The 27,833-nt window shown below is 36.7% G+C and overlaps 1 protein-coding gene across 6 annotated transcripts in view; it reads right to left on the bottom strand.

The window, feature by feature from the left end:
• The window catches only part of PTPRZ1 (protein tyrosine phosphatase receptor type Z1), a 135,844-nt gene that overhangs the window by 12,729 nt on the left and 95,282 nt on the right, over positions 1-27,833 (bottom strand). For 2 of the 6 annotated variants that reach the window (XM_085042272.1, XM_085042287.1), the window contains exons 11-18: positions 24,523-24,566; positions 18,697-22,264; positions 15,012-15,156; positions 7,983-8,074; positions 4,698-4,783; positions 2,361-2,381; positions 2,100-2,196; positions 311-393 (exon numbers count right to left, since the gene is read on the bottom strand). In XM_085042272.1, coding sequence (XP_084898398.1) covers positions 311-393; positions 2,100-2,196; positions 2,361-2,381; positions 4,698-4,783; positions 7,983-8,074; positions 15,012-15,156; positions 18,697-22,264; positions 24,523-24,566 — 4,136 coding nt within the window. The remainder of the gene's footprint in view (positions 1-310; positions 394-2,099; positions 2,197-2,360; positions 2,382-4,697; positions 4,784-7,982; positions 8,075-15,011; positions 15,157-18,696; positions 22,265-24,522; positions 24,567-27,833) is intronic. The other 4 variants (XM_085042279.1, XM_085042302.1, XM_085042294.1 and 1 more) reach the window with 3 other exon arrangements.

A 27,833-nucleotide genomic window follows, 5' to 3' on the forward strand; every position in this document is an offset into this window, starting at 1 on the left:
TCATGAGTTTACCTCAGACAGGAGAATTAACCACTCAGATGAGATATACTAAGATGTGACAGAACATTTTTTCTTTTAAACTGCCCTTCATTAAGCTGCAGCTGCCTCAGTATCAAAATGGATTCAAGAAATAATTGGTGTTTTACCTGTACTTAAACTCCACAGGTTTAACTTAGACCTCGAAAGTTTTTTAACAAAATCTGTAATATTGTGATACTTTTTAAAATTAAATCTATTCATCTCCACACAATTTTTTTTTACAGAAAAGGCTCACAGATCAATAGGCCAGCAGAGAGAAAAAGGCACTTACATCGACATAGTTGGCATTAATGTAATCAGTCAGTTTTCCATCCTTTTCTGCAAGCTGTGCTAATTTAACCCTAGTATGATCATCTGCAATAAAACAAGGGAGAAAAGATGCAATTTTTTGTAAGAATTATATTCTTTCTCATAAAAATTATGAAGTGTATTTTTACAAGACATAAGACCAATACAATAACAATCACATACACAAATATCCTCTCCTTAGGTATGAATCAGATTGAAAATTCTAGTTTGCAAACAAATAAAGTAATGAATCCAAAGTTTGAAGTGATTCAGAACCTAGTGTCCTGAACAGCAGCACCTGGGGTCATTTTAGCCACTATGACATATTTCCCCCACAGCCCCTAGCTGCTGCTTGTAGAGGTGTATAGGTCTTCCCTAAGTCCTGTGTCATGACTGTCAAATCCACACAGTGGGATGCCTCAAAATGACAGTAGGCACCAGTGCTGAGGAACTTTAATTCCAAGTTAACTGGAGAGCAATGGGACTTTGAAAACGCTGGTCATCTGAAGAGTCAGCAGTGGCTACATCAGGGTGAGCTGAAGCATTCTGCAGCCTGCACTGATTGTAACAACTACACTTGAGTCACTTACAGAGGACAGTTCTTGCCACTTCTGCTGCCCTAAGCTGCCTCTGTGTTGCTGTTGAGCCATTAGCAGAGAAAAAGACCTGGGTTCTCAGTGTGGCAAGAAAAGAGAGCTTTATTATTTTGATTCCAACTTATATAGATTTTTCAGAGGTCACCCAGATTGGTCAGTCAGAAACCTCCCCCTAGGCATGATTGGCCAGGCCTGAACTGTCCAAATCTTGAGACACTGTTTTAATAACATCCAAACTTTATCTTTGTTTATAAAACACAGGAGAAAGTTCTCATGGGAAAGACCTGTGCTAGCCACACCACTGCACTGTTCTTTAATAAAACTGCCCCTGGGCTGGCACCTTTTGTATGATTGGTTACAAACATAGAGCAGCAGAGGAAAATCCCTGAGTTTTTGTCCCTTTAGAGACATCTTTAGCCAGGGAGATTGGCATCTCTTGTTGCTGGTTTGCATTGTCTTCTGCCAGACAGCTGACTGTTGCTTTTTCTATTAAGCTTTAGCGATGTTGAATGCTGAAGATATATTTAATTTAGAGCTTGTAGTAATCAGAACAAAGTTGAAATGCTATAGAGAATTAAAAAAATATATTGAGTCATCAAATGATTGAAAATCCAGAGGCAATAGCTTAAAAGAGAGATTAACAAAACTGAATAGATGTGTTCCAGAGAAGAAAAATCTGGGAGAGGGATGCAATGGGAAAACAAGCATACTAGCTAATGAGGCTGCTGTATTACATTGTTGCCAGGCACAACACAAGATAAAACCAGAACATTTATGTTTATGTGTGACAATAAATATATCCAGGAACTCTGAAGATTGTCATAGAGACAATAAATCACCATTATTCTAGAACAAAGATGGATTAATTTTGACAATCAAAATACAGCTTCCTTAGCTTTCTAATGGCATTATAATAAAATCTCCCAACTCCCTTTGGGTCATTTCAGAAGACACAAATATGTGTTGCTAAGACATGTTCATCAAAGCATCAGAATGTCAGAAGACTAACTTGAAGAGATGTGAAATCTCTTGCAAAGTCCTCTCCAGGGAGCACTTTGCTGAACAGTAGCTGGAGGTTTCAGTATAAAAGTATTTTTGCTCCCTCTAATAAAATATAAATCTATACTTGCATAAAATTATTTCTAACACAAAACACCAAGTGATGCCTTTACTTACAAGCAACAATGTTAATGTATCGATTCTTATTCTTGTTGTCAGGGTGATTAGAGCTGTCTGATGTAATACCTAGATCTACAGTACAGCTCTGGATTTCCTGAAAAAACAGTATGTCATGCTTTAGTATGTATTAAGATACATAAAATACCTTTAAATATAGTAAGTAAGCATGAAAAGAACCACAACCTTATACCCAATTATCTATGATATTTTACAACTACTTCATTGCTAAAAAAAAAATGCAGTGAAATAATTCCTTACCTGATAAAACTCTTTCAGTGTCTAATGAGGGAATGAATGCAAAAAAAGTAAAAAAAATCAAATTCCACAGCACAGAACAAATGGATAAGTGTTTATAAAAATTACAATTACTATATGGAAAACAGTAATGGTCATGCAATATATCTATAATAACAACAAAACTGAATATTTTGACATAACTCCTAAAGGAAACGAGAGGTATTTTTCCCAGTTAAAATGCTAGCATTTCTTTTCCTATCTTTAGCTTTAAAGTTAGACCTTAGGCCAGCAAAAGTTTGTACATACGAGCAACATCACAGACTTTAGCCAGATTATCTATATATTTAACAGTTCACTGGAATTTTTATTGGTCCTTATAACTGCATTAGTTTCTCTGGGGAACGTTTTTGCTCTCTTTGCACTCAGCTGCAAAATCTCCACTGAAGCAGGGCTGTGTGCTGCTCAGCCAGCCTCACAGCACTCTGGGGAAAGACAGAGTTACAGACCTCACTCAGGCTGCCAGCAGTTTCACAATGAAGCCAACAATTTTATAAAGAGAGAGACAGGCTTGAGAAGACAGAATTGTGAGGCTTACAGACAGAAGTCTGTAAGCCTCACAAAATTAATTCATTTTATTGATTACTTTAGCTGACAGTAAATTCAAGCATTTAAAAGGTCCACACTGTTAAGTAGCAAATACATTGCCATCACTGAAAATACTATAATGATGTTTCCCAACACTTTTTATAATTCATTTTAATGTCAATCACCTTAATCTACTTAAATACACATATGAAAAGTGGTTACCAGTCTAAAAATTAGACTTTAAATTATTCATTTTTGTGGTAATATAAAAAAAACTTACTACCTTCCCACCCCTTCCCCACCAAATCTGAACCACCCTTGTACTCTTCAAATGTATGATAACTCTGCAAAGACAATTACTATATTTCAGTTTTTTCCGATCTTCTAAGTTCCCTATCAGTATAGAAAAGAACTGGACACTAATTCTGGGGTAGTCCATAATGCCAAAAAGGACCTCCAAGAAATGATGAAGACACTGATTTTTTTTTTTTTCACTAATAGTTAAAACTAGCATGAAATATTTCAGATGGTGCAACTGTAGTTCAGTGGCATCCACTATATTTGGTATATTTAGATCACTTCTGTAATGTCGGAAAAGTAAAACTGTAGGAAAAGATCAATTTAAAATGAACAACCTGATTTCTGTATTACCGTGCTCACTAATGGTGAAAAAACTTCGTATCCATCATATCTACATACAGTCCTTCAACATCTGCTCTTTATTAACAGCTGGTCTAGCTGGAGCCCATCAGTGCATATGCACATGTGTAGTATATGAATATGTACTGGACATTCTCAAGTATTTATAAATTTGGTTCAAAAATCAAATGGATATTCTGAATGTTAAATGAATTGAAGAAAAAATGCCGATGAAGAAGGTTATGTGAAGGACATGGAATTTTTGGTCCACTAGATCACAATATATTGGCTGAGAAAACAAAAGCAAAGCCTAATGATGCAAAATTGAGTATTTTACTTTCATTATTGTTTTTGCAACAGGAATATTACAATCCTATTTTAAATTCATAAAGATCAGTTAGAACACTTTTTTCCATCCCACCTGACTAATTTTTTAAGAAATCACTTGTAAAAATTGTTAATGACACAGCTTTAGTTACGGTGTTTGAGGTTTTAATGTTTATGCGAATTGTTAGGACATATCCATCTTTAAATTGATTGCAATGCATGAGTGTGAAAAACAATGAAGATCATTAGTTACACAGAGTGATAGTAACTTAATATGATTAGCGCATATGCTTCAACATTTTTAAATACCTCTTATGAACTTTAGGAAAGGAACTGTAAAGCTTTCACTACCACCTATGAAGACTACATTAGCTCCCCTGTTTATCAGAAATCTTGCCACGTGTACTCATTATTACTTCCATTTTATTTCCTTTGTAAATGGAACAAGCAAATGTGGGTAGTTTCTGCAAAATTCAGTTGACATTAGTATTGGTAAAGCTTTAAATCTGTCACTATATCTGATAAGACATATATGTAGCATTATCTTTGCATAGTTTATTCACACAATCATTCAGTATTTTATAACAGTAATAAACATCCCCATTTTTATTCCAGTTCTGTTAGCTTTTAGGAATCTCACTAACCTTTATGCACAAATTCTATATTGGGCTCAAAGCACTCACATTTACATGCATTCATGAAATTGGTGCCCAAGTCAGATGCAATGCCCCCATGTTTGTTTCCAGGCATTTAAACGTAACATTATTTGTATGTGCTAAGAAGAAAGATGACGTCATAGAGCCATACCTCAAATTCTTCAGAAAAACCATTACTTGCATGTAAATCTGCAACATGTTTTGGAAAATGCTTTATTGGAATTGCTCCAACATCATCTTAGGGGTGGGAAAAGACAAAAAATATATTTATGTAGAATAAAAAGCCAGTGACATATAGTGAAGTTTATATGTAGGCAATCCACAAAACATCCTGAAATAAAATTTTTGGCATGAACTTTGGATATACAACTCCCATAAAAATTCAACATTCTTTGACACATTAACATTTCTAAAATAGTTACTTAACACTTGTACATTTCTAAATTATTATTTGGAAAGAAGACAAAATGCCTTGCTCTGTCTCTAAGCCCCTGAAATCAAAGTCCTGATTCTGAAAGATATTGAGCTTGTCTGTAAATAGAAGAAAGCATAAAATTCCCTGTGAAGTCAAGGAGAAATGGGAAGATTAGTTCTTTGCTACAAAATGTTCCAAGGGAGAGTGTAGGAGCAGAGCTCTGAATAATACTGATTAAGCAGGAATGATTAGGCAGAGCTGTCTGGGTGCTTCAGGCTGATTGGTGTTGCCTTACTCAGATCCAGCACCTGGACAAGCCACATTGTCCCAAGCCTACCAAATTAAAGCAGCATTATGCCAGCAGCTTCATATTAACTGACAGTTGCATGTTTGCATTGGCATCCAAAAGAAACAGCAATTAATTTTCATCTTTTACTGCATTAGTGGCTACATTCAGTATGGAATTTTCTCCCCATTCTCCTTGTGATTCTATGAGTACCTGTTGAGAACATTCTTATGTCTGATCATGACAGTACTGACCACAGAGTATCACATCAGGCTTCATACTTCAAGTTTTAAATGAAAGATTTATGTTTAAGACATTCTGGATACCCACAATCAAAAAAATCTAAATTCTCGAGGAATTAAAGTGTTTAATGTAACATTTCCATTTAACTTTAGACAAATACAAAAAACAACTTGTACAGAATATGCATCAGGAATCACATCCAAAACCTTTGTGACTTAATCTTCTCTTCACTGCAAATATGCTGTGTAAACAAAGTCATCTGTTTGCTAATTATCTGCTAAAGCTTGACATTATTTCTATTAGTTTTGGTTCTGAAGAATAATTTTGTTGGGTTTTTCATTTTTTTAAAGCCTTTCATGGATTAAAAATATGTTTATTTCACAATCTGTAATTTCATCACTATTTCACATGAGAACTAAACATCAGAAACATTGAACAAGGACCTGTTATTCACACCAACAGATGTTCAGCATTTAGCCCACCTAATAATTTTAGCTTTCAGTTACCAAGAATTTGTTGATTTGTACTAAGATCCATCTGGTCTTCCACTTACACGACTGGATCTGAATACAAAAAGTGAATTTATCCAGTGAAACCTAAGAGAAGCTGAACAAATGTGTAACACAATCTTCACACTTTGGAGATGAAACCAAGCATAAAGTGTTTATCCTAATGATATGCAAACACAAAACTAGAAGGGAAGGTAAATGACCCAAAGAGTGAGTACAATATATAACGGAGAATCTATAATGGAGAATATATATGGATAAATAGATCTCAGGTTTTGTTTCCTTGCCCATGCAAATCTCCCAATTCAGTCACTTCTGAATCCAGGAACGTATTTTTTATCTGGATGGCAGGTATCACTTCAGATTACTTAAGAGTTTGATAGTGGATGTGAATGCTATCCTGTAATTCATTATTATTTGAATACATCTTTGAATTGTGCTGTGAAGTGCCATGGCATTTGCTGTGAGCAACTGCAGAAATCCTATGGGAAGAAATCTTAATATATAATGAGATCTGTGGAGTTTGCTTTTGGTCATAGCCATAAGAATTAAACTTGCAGGTGCAAAACACACTTCCTGACCTACACTCTTTCCTAGTATTATATTGTAATTAGATGCAATTGTAAAATTACACTGTTGAAGCACTTGTGCAATAGAAAACTCTGTAACTGTTCACTTGCTATCTGTTGCATGCAAAATAAAACTATTTCCTCAGTGCTTTGTATATCTTCAAAAAAAAACTTTCTCCTTAATATTTATCAGCATTTCAGAAGGAAAACCTCCAGCTTCAAAACATGTATTTTAGGCACTCAAAATACCAGTAAGTGCAATTATAACAATGAAAAACACTTTTTCCCTGAGGTGAGCTGGTCAGGAAGAATTGTAAGAAAATTATACAGTTGTAGTGCAATATAGTTAATGAAGGAGAGTTAAAGAAGAGATTTCCTATAATGATTGGTACTTGACATTCATATATAATAATGTTTTCTGAAATCAAGCTATAGCTCTGCTTTTTAAGCATTTAGTTAAAGGTTATGCATCTTCTAACAATGGAAATCTGTACAAGATACATTTAAAGATGTCCAAAATTCCATTACAATGGAAGCCTAATGCTTGGGATTTATTTAATTAAATGGTTTACTGATTATTCACACAAGGGCTGATTTTCTTCTTTTAGTCATTCCATGGAAATCTGTCTCCTTGTGTAATAGCACAGTTTGCAAAAACATTACTTGCAGAAAAAGATATCATTGTCTCATAGGTGAGAACATGGCTTATGGTCTGCTTCAGAATTAATCTATTTAATCTTTTCATTCTACACAGACTGAAAAAGCTAGGAGGCTGCATGTGCTCCTCTGATACTCTTTGAGGAAAGAAAAGGAACAGTTTCTCCAAATAAATGTGGTGGATATAGAATCAGAAGATGCTAATAACATTCTGAACTTCTGTATTATTTTCATGAGAGGCTCACAGAACTTTACCAGAGTAATCATGCTAGTAAAATATGTAAGTGTAAGAACATGCCATAACTGCAAGTGAAATGCAGACAGATGAGGCATATCCTCATCCTGCTGGTAAAAAGAATTGGACATGTTCTATACACAAGTGACAAATCTAATTAAAGGCAGAAATACAACAGAATATGCTGCTGGTGTTATCCTCTAGTGCTATTTAGTGTAGCTCAGATGGCTACATGAGCAGCCACTCTGGTGAGGCGACATCTCAAATGGCTACAAGGCACAGAGTATCTTTGAGGCAACTCTGTAAACCGAGGATATTTCTTTTCTGTGTTACCTACAAAAGAGAATATTAACAACACCAGTCTCTGCCGATGTCAAGGGTACCTATTTACACAGATCTGTACAAGAGGTTACAAATCTCTGGTTTACAGATGTTATAGTATATGAAGAATTCATATTAACATATATAAAGCAGCATCTTCCAACACCTAACACCAATCCACAGAACAGTTGCCAAAAATACCTGAGACTGGGAAGATTGCAGCTGGAGGAGCAGAAATCACTCGAGGTGATGTATTATCTTCCAAATAAAAATGAGCAGTCTGGAAACATTTCCTAGAGAAGAAGAAATATAAATAAATATTGAAAAAAACCAAAATAAAAAAGAAACCAATAAACCCCCACCAAAACATTATCTGAGATCTTTTGGAATTCTGGCATTATTGAGTCAGACAGAAAAATAATTTTGAAAACCAGTTTTCATGGAGTGTCAAATACTACTGCCACAATATAAATACTCCCCCAGCACATCACCAAATTATGCATAAAACATGAATTCTACATTACCTCAGCATAATACATAGTTCATGCATCTTTACCTATACCAGAGGCAGAAGATAGAGCACACATCAGACATAGTGACAGCTGAAAGAGAAACTCTTCATCAGGAGCTACTGCAGATGCTGCACAACTCCAAGTACAAAAATTGCTACTGTCTTCCTTACGTATCCAAATTTGCTTAAATAATTACTGTTCCCTTTCATGTGATGATGCTAGCCTGAAGATGGAGCAGTGTATGAGATCAGTTCCATTAATTCATCGATAGATGCTACTGCAGACATGGAAATGCAGTAAAAGACAACAGCCAAAACAGTGGCTCTAGAGCTACTATGACAGGGGCTAAACCATTTGTCGTAATGTAATTGCAACACTGGGGGACACCTTAACCAAGGACGACTTCCCAAAGTTGACAGACAGAAACAGGAGAATTTCTATCTCCAGGAGATGCCAGCTTTGTTGCTAAAACATTGAAGTACAAATACAAATGGAATCAACCTTAGCTATGACCCACGGTGCTATTTGTGTCTATGCTGTAATCCAGATGTGAAGATAATAGGAATAGCATCTGTTAAGAATCCAAGCTATTCAAAGGAATGAATAATCAACTGCTGCTGTAAGCATTGCAAAGCCTTTTTAATTAAAAAATCTCCATATGATTACACATGCTAATAACAATCTTAACTTTGGGTCACTTAATCTCTCTGAAGTATTATTCACTAATCATTGAATTTAAAAAGGAATATATGCATCAAGAATATGCTAATTCCATTTTATTTTTACAAGACTTTGCTTCTTCAAAACTGTTGGCTAAATCAATTGTATAATCGTTTACTACTTTGTGTAATCACTGTTATTTTAAATTCTGTACCATTCCTGTATCACTGCCTCTCATATAATTGTTATAAACAGAAATAAATTTTGAAGATATTTTGAGAAGTAGATAGAGAATATATGGCTGTTGTCATTCTTTCCAGAAACATTAATTTAGATAATAAATACTTTGGTAAGCTTATTTGAATTTAGACTCTGGGAAACTTGACCATATTCTTGGAATATGTTGGGAATTTTCTATCAGTGTACAATATAGATTCTTTTAAAATACAAGAAAAAGCCGACACCTTTTTCTGTCTAAAAGGGAAAACTGAGGCTTGCAAAATAGTTCTGGTAATTCACATGACAAACTCGAAGTCCAGCTAGAATCCTTTAAAAGCATATTAATGATGTTCACAGAGAAGCTTTGGCTCTTCATGAGATATTTGGAGCAATACAATCTGTTAGGTACTTGGTTTTACTTGGAAATGGTGATTTTGGATGCAGACCAAGGACACATTCAGGAGGCACATCGGAACACCCCACTAAATTTTAGTCACTAGCACTAGAGTTAGTGGCTGCTGAGGTGAAAGAGGCTGTCCCAATGCTAGTGTAAGACTCAAGAGTTAGTATCAGAACTGCATGTGAAATGTCTGTAAGATGCAGGCAAATATCAAAGTCTTCAAATTATTAATCAGAAAGTCTGGCCCTTTCTGCTGGGCACAGTGAATGCTGTATTGTGTTTATTAAAAACTGCACCAACCAAACATGCCAACCAGTCTGATGCTAAAGCTCCAAACCCAGAAAGTGTCTTCTTCCCAAAGTCTACGGCTTGTGAATGATGATCATACATAAGGCTTATAGACTAACGCTGTCACCTACTTCCTTGAGAAAAGATTGAGCTATAAAGAATTTAATTAGCGTAATGGTTTTCACATCTTAAAATGTACTTTAAATGTCCTCATATTATGCCGTACACTCATTATCCCTCACTAAGCCAATGTATTCTTAATCTTTAACAAGTTAATTGTGGCTGAAAATAAATTACACCCATAGCACATTTGGGAGACAAATTCATAGCAGTTGACTTAACCTGTAATAAGACTCATAAACAGGCACTCCATCTGCTTCTGCATCAGCTCTGAAAGCCTTCATGACTAAACCTAATGTTAATACTCACATCTCGTTAATTATCACTTGTTGTTAATGAAAAAAGTGATGACTATTTCAAACTTCCAGACAAAGGTCCCATCACTCAATAACCTTATTATTTAATTTACACCTTTCATCACAGCATTTAGATCTTCAACCTAAAACTGTAATTTGTAATTTAGACACTGCACTCGTTCAAATACACACTTTATATATGGGGCCAGTGCTAAGCCACTGAATTAATTACAGTGTCTGGATCTGCACAGTAGCAGCAACACTTCAGTCTGACAGGAGGGATACTAGATCTGCATGAACTCTTCAGTGGGAACTACTTGGGACTACAAGACTAAGCCTCAGACTGTGGGGGACATAGATTTTCTAGCATTTGGGCCCCTGGACCTTGGCTGAGAATATGTGCTTACTTCTGCCCTGGGGCAGGACTGCTCGGAGCTTGGCTGGGATTGCCACTGAGGCAGGTGAAGAGCACCCTGTGCACATGGCACTGTGCAGTGCTCCTGCCCCAGGGACTCGGGAAGGGAGCTGAACTCTGCAAGGCACAGCCATCTGTGAGAGGATGTGTTTGCACATCTGCTGCTCACACAGAATGGTCTTAGAGGCATGATTACTTCTCTCTCTGAGAACTTCAGTGCGTTTTGAGCTCACAGGTTTATCTGCCAGTAAGAATTCTCAAACACTTCTCAGACTTTTTTAAAATGTTCAGATAATTTAAAGATCTGATGGAGCCAAAGGATCTTTACATGGATCCTCAATGGAGGCCAATTATTCAATTTTTAAATGGCAATTAATTTTTATGTGTCAACTGGAATTTTCAATTTTATTAACAATTTTATTTATAAGATGCCATTCTGTTGAGAAGTTTTTCCTTTATGGATGAGTGTGGCCTCTGTATATTTAAATCAGGTTTTAGTATCTCTGCATGTGCAAGTTTAATGATCCTTAGGATTCTCAACCCTGTTCTCATAAATCAAAGGATTCAAGGCATCAGTTCAAATCATGGATAAGAAAATGAACATTCTCTGACCGGTATGTTTCAAAGATATAGTGCAGCTGAAGAAAACTAAAATTTAAATGACTGCTCAGGGTGCTGTCTGCCATCAGGTTGGTAATTTCGTAAGTGTTGCTATCACAAAATGTCTACCAGGCTGCATGACAGTCAGCTGATACTTGGGATGTCTATAGATGCAAATGAACCTGGAATTGCATTAGCAGTTTGTGGATCATGTTATTAGAGTGGGTCTTTTAGCACAATTCACATATGCATGTTGAAAAAGAATTCTGAATGGTACAACTTCCACTCATAACTGTTACCATGTTACTATTCTCCTAGCTCTTATAATAAACATTACAAAAATTGGTCTGCACAAGCATGATTAATTAAGCAAAATGGTAATAATGAATCAGTCCAGAAAAGAATAGATCAAGTACATTCAGGTATCCCTGCTGCCATCTCTGCTGCAAGCAATAAGGAAGTAGACAGGTCCTGAAAGAAATGGACAGACTCTAGATTTGGACAGAAAATTCTCTCTAAAGCTATTAAAAAAAGTCTGTCTTGACAACAAGGCTATTAAACAGGCCAAAGAATCTCCTTGTTTATTCTACTGTAATCTTAATCATGCTGAAGAAATGAAAGAAAAATGACATTGATTGACTGAAAATTGTTTGAATTACAAAAGATACACAAAACTAGAGTAGTTAAAATTTGTATATTTTCCTACTGGTACTTATTCAATCTTTAGACCATATTGCCATTAGAAGTTTTCATCCCTGTCAGAGAAATAAATATCTATCAAAAAAGATTGAAACTGTGCCTAATGAGATAGTGAAGAGATTGAGGAATTTCCTCAAGTGCTGATTAACAATTTCATTTAAAAAAAACCCCCAAAACCAAAACCCAAACAACAGATGGTACAGAATTATTTTTCTGATACAAGTCATTAAAGTGAAGAACAAAATAATTTTGCCTTTTTTTAACCTTGAGGGACTGAAACTTGTTGTTCTTGGTAGTTACTTGGTTTTAAACACACCTTTTAAACAAACACACCTTTTGCATATTCAAATAAGGAGCTAATAGCAGAAACAACCCAAAACGCAATTCACTCAAATGACCAGCTAAGATATGCCAATGCTCTTTTTTTTTACTACCGTTGTAAAAGGAATGTAGAATAACTTCTTGTAAACCTAAATGTTTTTATCAACTTTAATAAGTGAAAACAATTGGCCCTAATTAGGGAAAAAAAAGAAACATTAACACCTAACAGCAATTCTTTCAAAACAAACTAAATCTAACTATTAGGAAAATCTTACAGACTTTCTGCTAATATTTTCCAGGCTTAATAAAATATGCATAGCAATGAAGTCAATATTCTGTTTTTTTTTCCAGGCTTTAAAAAGAGTTGAGTGTTTTGGCAACTTTGAAAGAGGGCTGGAAAGTCCTACCTACAATGCATAGTCTTTATGTTGCATTCCCCTGAAATAAGAAATAGTTACTGGTGTTATCCTAATGCCAAGAGAATTTTGAGGATTAACAATAAAAGAGCTCCATATTTTATTTTGTAGTACACAAGAAATACAGAAAAGATTAGATTCAAGTCAAGCATATATTATTGCTAATGGGATTTTTGTTTTATTTCAAAAGACCTGTTTTACAGAATTGTTCTTTCCCAGAGAAAGAATACAAAATGAGCACAATGTTATTCGACAAAAACAAGCTTGTAACGCGTAGGATTACTAGAATTCATTGTACAATCTGGGTCTTTAAACGCATGGCATTCTTTGGCAAATGGAAGAGATTTCAAATACTGTTTAGCATCAGGGATGAAACCCTTTGGAAGATGAATATGAACAATCATGTTGTATAACATGAACGACAGGAAAGGATTCTCAGTCTGCAAGTGGTTATCTGGAAATCCTGGCATGGAGAATAAAGTTATCCAACTAAGCATAAACTAAGAAATGAGTTATGCAATTTTTATGGCAATTAGCTGCTACTTTGAAAAGCAGAAGAAACCTTTCTCAAGGTTCATTGTTCAAGTGTCTTTAATCATGGCAAAGGCTGTCTGACTCACTAGCACACTTGCCTGGAAGCTTGAACTCAATTTCTCCAGCCTAGTCTGTCCAGGGATGGAATGTGTTCTGTCCCCATGTGGGACACACCCTGATAAGCTGACAGAAAACCAGTATCAGGAGGCTTGAAGAAAAGTCAGTAAGCACAACCCTGATATCACAGTCTGGAGATTAGAGTAGTCAGTATCTTGGAAAGGGCAGTCTGTGGTCTAGTTACCAGTTCTCCACCATTTTTTTGCATTTTAGATTAAGGAGGATTATTTGGGCCGAGGGAAGAAGAAACGAGCTCTGGAGGCATGTGGAAGCAGATGTTTGGGCCTGTCTTCCCACTTCTTTGTACATCTCTGTAAGAGCAAGGTCCTGCTTCTGGCTGCTAGTTTATGTGTTAGCACAGCAGAAACAGTAACAGGATCAGGTTCCTGGCAATCACTGAGCTGGTAGGAAGCTTTTGCAACTTATTTCCCCCTTCTGGCCCACCGTGGCATTTCCTCCCTGGCAACTTGCACACTTGAGGAAGTCTTAGGGCTCTGCAAGGGTTTTGAGAGCTTAAGCAGATATGTCCCTATGAAGACTGACTTTAACAAGAACCAATGGAAGAGGGCCAAAACCCTTGAGCATTGTCACATATTGCCATGTGGCTGCCAAGGCTCCTGGTACATTTTTAGATCAGGCCAACTTGCAGTATTTCACACAATGCTTGACACAGTTTGGGGTCAGCACAGGGCAGAGGCCATCCCCAGTACAGGATGTGAATGCATCCTCTCTGTTTTTATCCTCTGTGAGGGAAGTGACTTCAGTTGCATGGAAGAGATCTGTGCCATGCTAGCTGGTCTGTTTTATTTCACAGTGTAGATACATTTTTTTTGCTCTTACTGATTATGTTATTATGACTTCTTATAGCCATCAATTGTCTTTATCTTTTTTTCTTACTCACTTCCAAGTTTATCAAGTCACAGAACATGTTCATGAGGAAACCTGAACACATGCATACACATGGAACACATCCATAGTTATCTGCTATGGGGGCTAATTTTGGTTTGGCAGAATCACAAAGTAGAATGACTTTTTAATCACAGAACATCAGAAGTGTTACTCAGTAAAGGATCTTCAAAGAGTCACACTATTATAGTATCATTAAACTCTCCCTCTTCTGTCTCCCATTCAGTGTCAGCTACAACATACTCCTACAGTGCCATATGAATTGCTTATTCACACAGTCCTGTTGAGGACTGTAGATTCTCATTCTAAATTGGTAACTACTTTTTATAACAGGTAAAGGATTGGAAAGATAGTAAATAACCCGGTGCCATGATATTTATTTTTCTTCTCCCTCTTGCTCTTCCCAGTGGTCTGTTAAGTTACTTGGTTTCTAGGCATCAATCACAAGTTATTGTTCACTAAGATCTCTCAATATGGAAATAAACTATTTGCAAAAAAAAACCCTCTGCAAAAAAAAACCAAGCAAAAAACCCAAAAAGAATTGCAGTTGAGTATTTTGGACAGAAACCACCTTATTTTATCACCCTTGTGACACTGAGAAATAAGAAGACATGGTAAGAGACAAGATCCAGTCTCCCTGCTGTAAACTAGCTCAATAATGCCAATCACATTTTTCAAATCAGACCTCTTTAGAACTGAAAAATAGATCAACCAAAAAACAACTTACCTCCAATAAATGAGAATACCCACAAGAATCACTAGACAGATAAAAGTCAGGGCTGATACGACCACAAGTGGTATAACTGTCTTCTTCTCTGATTCCAGACTCTCAGCTAGACCAATACGAGACTCATGGCTAATATTACTTGCCTCTGCAGTCAGAGAAAATTGAAACAGTCCATGTTTAAACTCTGAGAAATGCACAGTGCAAGCGAATGTGTCTTATAATGAGCCTACTTAATATCACTTACCTCTGTTTTTTACTATGTACCGCAGAAAGTTTATATATTTGCAAACCAGCTTACAGAAGATAAGCAGATAGAAGATAAAGCAAAGTGTTCAAGCTTATGTGACTCAGCCTTCCAGCAGTGGAGACTTCTCTTTTTAAGGATAGCAGATTATTGTTAAAATTCAGCAGAAAGTTTTTTTATTTTAATCTGTTTTATTAGCTGAAAGCTACATATGTTAAGAAATCTGAATACATAATTTTGGAATGTGCCTTGGAATTGATATTGAACTGTCAGTCATATAATGCAAATCATTTCTCTGGCTAATAGTTTAATATGAAAATTATCTTCCAATAGTCCTTATGTGCTTACTGTATCACAGTTAAGCTTTCTGTATTTTTATCCATTGCCCATTTTGTAAATTGCCTTACAGATACATCCTGCTTCCTTTGAGTCCAATTGCCTCCCTCAACTATACTGGAGACAATTAAATTTCCCACCTTCATCTTTACAGGTGATCAAATTAATGTCTACGTATTGCTTTGGTTTCATATTTCTGTGAGCTATATAATGCTGGATGACAGAAATACTTAGACATAGGAGGAAATACAATGGTGGCAAACACCAGTAACTGTATTTTCAGCTTTGGTCATACCTCAAGAAGTAATAATTTTAAAGTTGTGACTTGGACATAAAATAACTGATTTATTTCAATCTCGGCAGTTTAGTGTGAGCATTATTTGAGTTGAAACGCAGAAATAAGCAGTTTTGCACTTGTTAGAATTAAACCCCTAGAATGTTTTCTGCTTTTGCAAAGTTTCCTAATTCAATGAATCTTCATTGTAAGAGCAGAATTTTGCTGTATAGAAAACATCTGCACTCCACTGGGATTTCAAGAGACCAATTCTACATGAATAAAAAGCTTTTACACAAAGCGAGGAAGGAATGGACTTGAATCTGGAAAAAAAAAGACAGCAAATTACATGCTCTAAATAGGATGTCAAAAAACAAATGGCTTCACACTACAGATTTCCAGGTAGCTCTATCTGCTTCCATTTTCTTGAGTTTAGAGGCTTTCAGGACTTAATGTGCAAAAAGGTCTAGGCTCTGATTCTGCAGATGTCTTCTTGGTTTTAGTGCAAAACACTCTTTTAACACCCATATCAGTCACTTCTCTTTAAATTCTGCAGCTCAATGGGCAAAGTAATTGAAGGCAAAAGTTGCTTCTGAAAAATCTCCAAGTTTCTGTTGAGTAGGTTAAAATTGGCACTTCCTAGTGATTTCAGAGAAAAACTACGTGTATACATGAGAAAACACAATATGATCCTTTTGAAACAATCAGACTTGCTTATCCAACTCTGGACTAAGTCACAGTCCTATCTGTTTGATGACAGGTTCCTTCAAACTTCATGACCATATTCTATTAGGATTTCTCCCATGGGGAAAGAAGTGCAGGCTTCTCCTGTAACTGGGTTTCTTGCTTACTCGGCCATCACACCAATGATGGCAGCTCAGCTACAGTACATTTCTTTGTTTTCTAATAACTGATGTGTTTGGATCTTTTGCATATTTTTTCTATGAATTTCCCTTAGTTTTTCAACAGATATTGAAAGGTTTAGGTAGTCATAGAGGTCATACGGAGAAAACCCTTGTTCAGAAAAAGCATAATTATGCATCAAGAGCTGCAAGACCGGGAAAAGTTTAAATGACAACTTTTTTCTGTAATGGTCACAAGAAGAAGAGATTTCACCTATTTCTGCAAAATCCACTGCAATGTATAAATAAGTTCTCAAGTGAGAGATTCGTTTTTGGTTTTGTTTCATTTCTTCATAATTTAATTAAGAAAATATGGTTTTTATTTACAGAAGACCATGTTAGACATGCTGAAATTGAATTTTCACTTTATTAAAAGCCAGTATTTGGCATCATGTATTGGAAAAAAAGTAATGCACATGAAATTATACTGTAGAGGGTCTTACAATAATATCTAGAGATGAACTAAGTCTGCTGTACTCTTCCTCCTCCTCCAGTACCATATAATCTTTTTTCAGTTACTATTGGTAAAAATTCAAATGATACCCATCATGCAAATGCTAATATCTTATGGCAACACTTACTCATATCAGTAACATAAGTTTTGAAATATTAATGTTATTTTTGCTTATTTTTGAAGAAATGTTATGCACTTTACATAAAGTGGTAACTACTTACCAGTGAACTAGTTCACTTACTGATTCAGTTTTGTAACACCTACCTTGTTAGGACTCCTAGCAATTTCAATGTTTTCTATTTTCCTTTAATTTTTATTTTCCATTTTTCACATTCTACTAGCCGCAACTATACCAAGTGCCAAATGACCACCTTTCCATGTTAATGTTCTGTTGCTCATAAAGAATACGACCTTATGTAATTCAACTGTGTATTTACTTGTAAGACTGGGCTGAAACCTTGCCACGCTTTGTGCATTCCAATCCTTAGTGTGTTTAGTTGAATGATACTGCCCTCTACAGATACTGCAAGTACATAACAGAAGTTCAACTTCTAAAACACCAATTCAACCTTGTTTGTTTGCTTGCTTTTTTTCAAAGATCATAGATTATTTTTCACTTGATTCTTTGATTTTCAAGTCTCTAACACAAGAAGCAATTAAAACTATGTGTCTGAATACTTCAGATTTTCCACAGTGCATTTTTAAATACAAAGGAAATGTGTTACCAGTTTTGACTTCTATCCTTGGAATCATGGGTCACAAATACTCTCACTGACTTTAAGAGGAATAAAAAGAAAAACAGTGCTAAATATAAACAGGCAGAGGAGAACCTGGCTCTAATTTGGGAATGTGAAAATCTGGCACTAAAATTCTGCATCTCACCGAAATCTGAAAGTGGCATATGCAGAAGAAAAATGGATGTTTTGTTGAGTTCAGATGAATCAGAATCAAACAAGCATCTTCTTCCCTGTTCAGTATCTCTTAGAAAACACCAAAAAATTTGCTGCTATTGATTTAAAAGAGAATATCAGAAGTATGTTTCCTCCAGGAGAGGCACGGTTTCCTCTGATGTTATTTCCACAAGGGCAACACTTGTCTTTGTACAAAGAACTTAACAGAGAATCTAAGTCCCTCTCAAACCTTTAAAACTAGAATTAAACAATTAGCACTGAAACATTCTGGTTTTAGATTTTGCACCACTCAACCTCTGCTGACAGTATGCATCTACCCAAAAGCAGAGGATCAATCTTCTTACTGAAGAGTATTTCAGGTGCTGTTTTAAGTAGACAGAAGTAGTATTCACAAGATAGCCAGCTCAGTATGCACCCCTGACCCCCAATGCTTCCTTAATTACACCCATCGGTACTGTTATGCTCTCCCTTTATCATCTGTAGATAAACCTTCACATTCTCTATGGCACAAAAATATCCCCTCACAGCTTCCCATGCTATTCATTAGACTTATCCATAACTAACCTGCCTCAGAGATGTTGAATACTGATGAGTGATCACTAGTGACAGATGAGGCTGATGACTGTGATGATCCAGGAGTTAATTCTGAGTTACCTGCTTCAACTGCCCCTTCAGTGTCTCTCTCATTGTGGTCAGGAAAACTGAAATCTGTTGAAGTTTCGTTATCATTAAGGCTATCTGAGGTACCTTGGCCAGAACCACTTTCTTCATCACTTGTCAAAACAGCCCAAGACTTAGATTCTGATGTGTTTTGCAATTGGACACTAGAAGTCTGAATGTGGTTCTCCAAAATTTTCAGGTCGTTGTGCTTCTTAGGTATCACACTTGGTGTCAAAGTTGGTATGGATGTATAATTATGTCTGTCCATGGCATGGTTTATCGGACTGTCAGATGCAGCAGTAGAAAACTTCTCTTCTTCATGTTTCTCAGAATGTGAGCTTATAATTGGGTTACTCTGATCCTCGTTATTGTTTACCTTTGTATTTTGATCGTCTACTACCATATCCTGATCTTCTCTATGGGAAATGCATGAGATACAGTTACTTACAGGGAAGCCATCATCATATTCATCGTAGTCATCCTCAACTACAGAAGACCACAAATCGGTACTGGACATGATACTGGGAGACAGCCCAGAGGATTCTCTAGAAGGAACCAGCAACCTACTCACAGTTACAGGGATCTCACTCTTGGAAGGAACAGCCGTAACTGAAATATGTATATTTGGTAAAGGAAGAGTGTGATGAACGGACACATCAGAACCAGAAACAACTGCAGGCATGTGAACAGGATCGAAACCAAGTGTGGAACTTGAAGAGACACTGGAAGCCTCACTTCTTTCAAAAACACTTGAAGAGATATGGCTGTCTGTAGGAGAAGCTACGTGTGATGATAAGTCACCTGTTAGGAAGGGAGTTGTTACAGCATTCGCTGCTTGGGGGGAAAAGGCATTTGTATTTTGTAAACTGGTCAGCTGGAATGAAACATCGCTACTGTACAATGAAGGCATAACCTTCTGAACATCTTCACTGTTAAATAAACTGGATGAAACATGTTTCTCAGTTGCATAAGAAACAGATAAACCTTGAAGTGACGCTGTGGGCTTACTAAAAGTGTTTGACATCATATCAGCAACAGAAGGTGCAGATGTAGAATGCAGCTTGCTTTCAGTTGTAGCAGAACCTGGTGCCATTTCATGCAATATTTGGTCAAATGTAGAACTATCTTTATGAACCCTTGAGCTTTCAGCCAATATTGGATCACTAGGCACAACTGCAGCTGTGCTAAGCAGAGCACCATCACCAGAAGACTGGAAGGAGGACTGCAGTAATGCTTCATTATTTAATGTAGCTGAGGTCTCATAAAAGTACAGTGGAGTCGAGGATAACATTTTGCTATAAGCAGGGACAGAGAGCGCTTGATCTGAGCTTGCACTAAGCACAGGTTTAAGCAAAGTGTCATCAAAGGCTGGAGTTGTAACATGCAAAGGCTGAACAGAAAGGTGATTTTCTGTAAGTTTACTAATATCACGATCAAATATCTTAGTAGTGGGAAAAGCAAGAGAGACTGGAAGGATTCCCTTTGTGCTAGAAACAGGAAGTAGGCTTTCTTGCAGAGACATATTCTGCTCAATTACAACATTATTAGAAACAGATGTAGAAAGTTCATGTATCACTTTACTTTCAGCACTGGAAGCCACTTCACTTAAAGAGGAGGAGATTTTCAGTTCTCTCTCATCTCCATATATAACATCACCTTTTTGAAGCATCTTAACATCACTAAACCCAGATGATTCATATGGAATCTCATCAACAGAATCAGAGGAAGAAACGTTAAGTACCATCAAAGTATCTGTATCAGGCAAAAGGGACTCACTACCAGAGTATGCTTCAGACCAATCCGTGTCACTAGATAGAGAGTGCGTAGGCTGCAGCAAAGTATCAGCTTGTGACATTACAGAAGAAGGTTTATGCACCAGTACATTGTTATAGCTGCTAAATAAAGGATCTTGACGAAATATATCAACAGAATCATGCACAAATTCTGCAGAGTCATAGGAAACAGTAAAGCTTTGAAGGGAGCCCACATTACCAGACAAAGCATAAGGAAGTTCAGACACTGTAGATAGTACATGCATATTTAAATCACTGCTGGATGGTTCAACTTGAGAAAATATGTGAGTTCTATTATGACCAAATATCAGTGTCTCTGAAGCAGCATGAGTGGTCTGATGTGACACCACATCAGAATATTGAGCAAGGCTTGGCTGTATTAATGGATCACCCTCTGCCAACGTCAAAGAAGCATGCAGGGACACCTTATCACTTGCAACAGCTGGAGTAGCACTTTGTGGAAACATTTGAGAAACTGTATACAAACGGTGAAACATTTTACTACTGGAGGAAGCAGAGGAAAATGTAAGCAAAGGTACATCATCATAGGAAGACAGGGTGGGTTCAAATGACACATCAACACTGGGAAATACAGGTGTGGCATGCAAGGTCACATCACTATCTGATGTAGCAGGGGTAGTGTCGAGCATCTGAGAGTCAAACAATAAAGGGGTGACTAGAGGAAACACTTCACTACTGTAGGAAGGTTGAAGAGGTATCTCACCATTATAGACTGGCTGAGTTGTCTGAGAGAGTACCTCACTGGCAGCAGAAGCAGAACCATATTCTCCAGAGCTTGAAGAGACAGAGTGAGGTGATAATTCAGCAGAGGAGAAAGCAAAGGTAGAATAATGTGGCAATTCTAAATCCGCATCTGAAGTGTCTTGTGAAACCATTGGGCTGCTTGAATAGGGCACTGTAGTTGGCTTTAATCCCTCTACATAAGCAGCAGTGTAACTGGTTTGAGACAACTGCCTGCTGGGTGATGTATCAACAGACTGAGTTGCTGCATTTGTAGCATTACGAAACCATAAATTTCCGTCAGTTGAAGAAGTATGCTTTGGAGGCTCATCAGAGCTTGAGGGTGCTACACCTTCTGAAACATATTTAATGGAGCCTTGGGAAAGAACATCATGCACACTTATGTCTGGACTTCCTGAAGGAAAGGCGTCTTCTTGGGAGGTCTCCTCTGTAACCAGCTGTGATGAAGAAGTGGTAGGAACTGAACTCCAAAAGTCATCAGATTCCTGATGAGGTTTAATAGGAGGCAATAAGAAATCTTCGTCACTGTGGCCAGTAGTGGTTATTCTTGTTGGCTCAGTGCCTGAAGAAAGATATATATATTCTTCTTCTTTGCCTTTGGTGGAATCAATGAGTTGAGGAGGAATTCCAGTAATTGTTTGGGATTCCAAAAAAAGATCTTCTTCTTCAGAAATTTCACCAATAGGTGGAGAAGTAGCATAATAAACTGCTTTGAAAACATTATCCTTACCATGCAATTCTTCTCTTGTTAAGTATCTATTTGTTTTAGCTTCACTGGGTTTTGTTCCCTTTTTTTCTTGACTGTAGCTGGATGTAATCACCTGAAAATCTCTCCTCAATTGGTTCATTGTACTGTCAGTGCTAGGAACCACTGCAGTTTCTTCATCCACCTCTGTTTCCTTTTCATCAACTTCATCCTTTGAAAAAAATATCATAGCCGAAGACAATTAAAAATGTTTATAGACTCTGCACATGAATGAAAACTAAAACTGTAAAAATACATTTCCCGGATCCATGAAACAAGAGGGATAAAGCAAGACAAAACTTGAGAAGACTTTGGTCTTAAACCAAAGTATTAGCTGCAAGAACAGGTATCCTCTTTTATCTTGAAAAATATTACTTATTTGCAATACAAACAAACAAACAAAGCAAAACCAAAAAAAAACCCTGTGTCCCAACTTCTTCAGTATTGTGTTACAATACAACTGTTTTTGAGAGGCAAAAATCATTCACAGTGTTTATTTACTTTATTAAAAAAGCCCTAACTCTTTCCTAATAAAATGCGATTGTATATGCAATATATAGTATATATTGTAGACACAGCAATGAAAAAATCGTTTTGCTATCAGAATGTCATAGGTTTGCACTAATATCCTGATTGTGATTAAATTGTAATCATAACAACATAATTTGTGAAATATATTTATGACCTGTCCTCAATTGTGCTAAATCTTCAGAGTTTTTTGGAAAAAAAGATGTCAGGATGCTCAGCCTGCTCCCACCTAGATGTGCACCAAAACCAAATCTGTCACAGTGCAACTCTGCAATCTAGATTGAGAGGCACTTTCAGTTTCTGAAGGGACTTGGTTTGACAGGCACACATAGCCCTAGAGACAGAGCAGCACAGAGCCTCTTGGTGATGTGGTGGAAATGCCACTGGTTTTTATTCAAAAGCACAATGCTGAGAGAAAACACCCAGTACATAGGAGACTGGGGCACATTTATCAATCTAACAACTCCTCAGCTTCCACTAAAGCTGTTGAGTAGATCTCCCACTCCTGCAGAGAACACGGCACAGCAGGGAGAAGAATGTAAAAAATCAACAGCCTTTGAAAGAATGCACCCAAGAGAAAGAACTGCTGAATACATTATTGACTGAGACACTCAGCGAACAGGAGCTGTGAGCTTTTACCCAATCTCACCAGAGCAAGGGCTTTACCCATTAGGCTAGAGCTGGGCTTCACACTCAGCCTCTCTTTGAATCAGCAACCTCCAGCTCACTCACACAACCTTGGATGTGACTCTCAGGTCTGGATTTCATTCTAAGGACTAAACACCTAAACTGTAGGGACAGCAGCACCAAGACTGTGTGTCTCCAAACCCGGGCTGGACTGTACAGCCCCTTGCTTCTGAAGGTCTACTTTCTGCAGGGCAATGTCTGCAATTTTAGACTTGGCTCAAGTGAAAATCAATTGTTCACTGGCACCTAACAGACACAATGCAATAATCTAGGTACATAGCTTACAAGAAGAGAGAAATGACTGCATTACCTGTTACTTTGTGCCCACAAATGCAAGGGAGGCTAAATAGACAGGTAAGCACAGGCTGTCTATTTACTTGTCATGCAGTGAGAATATTGTGGTCATAGACTGAAACTATAAATTAAATATTCTGAGGGATTACTTATTATTTGGTAAATGTCTTACTGAAGTAACTGTCTATGTTGCAAAATTGGTATTAGAGACTGTTAAAAACCTAATTATGGTATTTCTACCTCTCTCCTTGCTGGGACACCAGAAACCTAGTTACTGAATATGAAGCCTCCAAAGGTTATCATAAGACCATCAAAAATTTTGTAAAACAGAGCTATACTGATAAGCCTAACTTGAGTTCAAGAAGCAAATGACCCTCCAAGAATTCTTGAGTAATGGTTCAACAAATAGCACACTGATAGCAGACACACTTGAATCTCACTCTTCAGCACAAATACCATCCTCCCTTACTTTAATTTGCTACACCATAAAACCATCAAAAGCAAGGCCAAATCAAACTTCTCTTTAAACAAACTAAAAAGCCTAACACTGGATTGCAGCTTTGATTTTGCTAAATGAACAATTCTGTCAGACTTCACAGAGGGGTGATTGCAAACTGATGCCTCATTTAAAAAAATATTTAGGGATCTCCTGTGATTTCCCTTACTTCACCATGTATCTCCAGCTCCAGAGAAGTAAATACTGAGGCATCTCCAGAGTTTAGAGGGAGAAATGGAGCTCAAAGGCTATATATGCACACACACACAAATATATATATATATATATATGTATATATATGCATACATAAATGAAAATAATACACTCGGTGACATAGTTTTGTAAATTTTCACAGAATATAATTTCAGTCTAGTTGAAATGTATGTATTTTAAATACTCTCTTAAAAAACAAATAAACGCTATACCTCATATTCTTCAGCTTCACTCAGTTCAGGAATGAGGTCAGCCTCTATAAAACAAAAATACACACCGTATCATCCACAATTTTAAATAGACAGAATTGTTAATTCTGCAAGGACTTGACTGGTTAATTAATGTTTATTCAGACTATGTCTAAGATGTTTTGCAGGATTGTGTTTGAAGAAGTGATCAAACACCTGGATTGTGGACTAAGGGTGACAATGCTCACTCATCTAGACAAGACACATTCAGCCACAACAGTTTTGTCTGGCAATATTTTGACACCACTGGATTTGAGTATTTGGAGGATCCACATGTTGGCCAGGGAAAACCAAATTTACAAGAATGTTTTCAATCAGAAGTACAGTTTAATGCAGAAATACAGAAAAGAGAAAACAGTAAGTCTGGGATTAACTATTTCTCTGCATTTAATCTGAAAGCTCTGAAGATATTCTTATAAAATAATCTCTTCCATAATTTTCATACAGAAAATTCCTTATTTGTGCACCCAGGACTGGACTTAGGAACTAGAGCCACAGACATGTCATCAAACTCAGTATGCAGCAGGCTCCATGCCTCCACCAGGGCAGACTAAAGAGACACACCCCTCCCAGTGCTTACAGCCTTTTTCAAGCTCCCGCCCCATGTGATTTAATGTAAAGTTATGAAGCCAGTTATATCACATCCCAGATAAAGTCCCTAATCAACAGATACTGCATGCTCTGTGAAGAACTACTCTAGGGGCTTTTGAGGCATTCCCACTTTTCATAAACAAGAAACAGTTGAAACAGGATGAAGAAATTAATCTCCTACAACCCAGCTGAAAATCCTTCTCTCCAAATTTAGAGGTAGTCTCTCTCCTTTCTCTCTTTTTGGCCAAATCCAGTGGTGCACTTCTGATGGTGGTCAGCTAGAGAGGCTGCAAAGCAGGTTGGAAGAAAAATCCAGTTCTCTGTTAGGAACTGCCACAGGTCTTCAGTGACCTTCTGACACCCCTCCCACAGCACTGATGCATTTTACTGCTCCTTTGGTCCACAAAAAGGCCCATTCCCATTCTCAGTCTTTCTACGGCTTTCTCCTAAGCCATGTTCTGTCTGTACACAAGTGCTAACACATACTCTGGGGGCTAATTTGCACTAGGTGAAAATGCCAGTCTCTTGGCCTGGGCAGGGATTCTAACAATAGCATCACACACAGTTCCATGTCTGCATTTCCTCCCCAATTCCCAGATGTAGTTTCTTCAATACAACACAATACAATACAAAAAAGATGTAATCTCTATATTTCTCATTTTTGCAAAGTCAGATGGGGTCTATGACTTAATTTGTATTCTCTTTGGTCTATTCATATCTATCTTCCAAAACAAATTGAGACATGCTTTCTGCAACATACAGTAGATGAAGTTTATCAAACTAATAATGTCATACTGTTTTATTTGTAGATTATAGCTAGCAAACAAATTTTGACTAAGTAACGCTGCATAAAATCCTCACAAATTGTCCTTTAGTAACAAATATCCATAAATTACCGAGTAAGGAACTGACCTTCCATTAGCTAGATAGAGAAAAAGTATCTTACCTCTGACTCCTGAGGCCTAGGAGGCTCTGGGGCAGGGTGGGGAGGGGAGCGAAGGGGAGGAAGGGTGGACGAGATAATGATATTCCCTGACTTTCCAATGATGTAAATCAAATATTGACATTAGTTTGAATGCCTTCCCACAACAGACCCATACCACATACTATGTACTCAGCAGACTTCTCTAAAAAATATTTTTAATATAGAGAAGTTCTATCTATTCTTTTTGTGGTCACTATTCTTGAGTTGAGCATTAATCAGGCTCAGTTAGAGAAACAAACTGTACTGATTGTACTAGAGTATACAATAGGGGGCATGCTCTGAAATTCTACCAGCAAGAAGCTGCAGTTTCTTGCTCTTTTCTCAAAGGAGAGGCTTTAACATACATACATACATATATACACATATATATATACATATATACATATATACATATATATACACATATACACATATATACATATATACATATATACAAACTGTATATTAACAACTACAGTAAATCTTCAGGAACTTTATTAAGACTATTTAAATTTAGATGGTCATAGAAAATTTTATTTGTCAAAAGTATTAGAATCACTCACTTACAGAAATTCTGTTAATCCTGTTGCTGAGCTTGTGATTTGAGGGGAGATTACAGAAATATAATAGTAACATCCCCCACCCAAAGAGAAGAGCCACACCCTCCAAAAAAAACCCATTGATGTAGGTTGATGAGTAAGTTTGTTTATTTTTTTCCTGGAACCACATATTGATTATTCTGTAGTATACATTTTAAAATAAAAGAATTCAATAATTAGTTAGAGAGTTCTGCAGACGTCTTTTCATAGTCCATTTTAATGACAAATAAAGAATTGATAGAACAAATACAGAAAAGGTAACTATTTGCCTACATTTGTTCAATGCAAATATTTTAAAATGTCTCTTTAAACAATATGATTTGTAATTGTAGAATAAGGTGCACAACATAAACTCTTTTAATTTCTGTACTGACTTATGTAATAAATGGCATGGCAAGAACAAAATTAAAGCCAGGTTCTTTTGAATAAATTAGTTTTCAGATTTATATTTTTATCAGTATAAAATTAGAAAAAAACACCCTCTAAATATGACATTTAATATATGCTTAGTATTTTTTAGGACAAAAATCACAAAGATGAATTACAAAAAAGTTGCATAGTTAGATCCTCACAAAGCATTGCTGACAGCATGAGCTGCCAAGCAGGAGACAGCATTTGAGAGCTATATCCCAACATGTTTTTACAAACACTAAATGAAGTCTACACAAAGGAATAGGAATGAGGAGTTATATTCTAATTTTTCCTTTGCTGTGTCAGCAAAAGCATGTAAGTACCACCACTATTAACTACACAACAAAGTACTGCACAGCCTTCAGTTCTATAAAGATGTTATCTAGAGAGTCAAGCACACATTTACATAGTTATTCAAAATCCAATTCTAATAGCAAATGAAAAATTAGTAAATAAAGGCTGGACTTTTATCAGAGCTGACTAAGACACTCTGTACATGATTCTCTAAATTTTCAATGGAGATTTTGTAGCTACATCAAGTAGTGCATTTGTTGGCTTTTACTAAGTGGAGAATAACTGGGAAAAATTGCAGCTTTTCCCAGTTATTCTGTATTACAATAATATTGTACCACACAGTATTACAAGCTGAACGGCTGCCATTCCTAAGAGTTCAGGAAAAACCCAAAGAGCAGAGGTCTCCACTCTGGTGG

The sequence above is a fragment of the Lichenostomus cassidix genome, chromosome 1Aa (assembly GCF_008360975.1).
Source record: "Lichenostomus cassidix isolate B80296 chromosome 1Aa, HeHo_3.0, whole genome shotgun sequence".
Lineage (NCBI taxonomy): Eukaryota > Metazoa > Chordata > Aves > Passeriformes > Meliphagidae > Lichenostomus > Lichenostomus cassidix.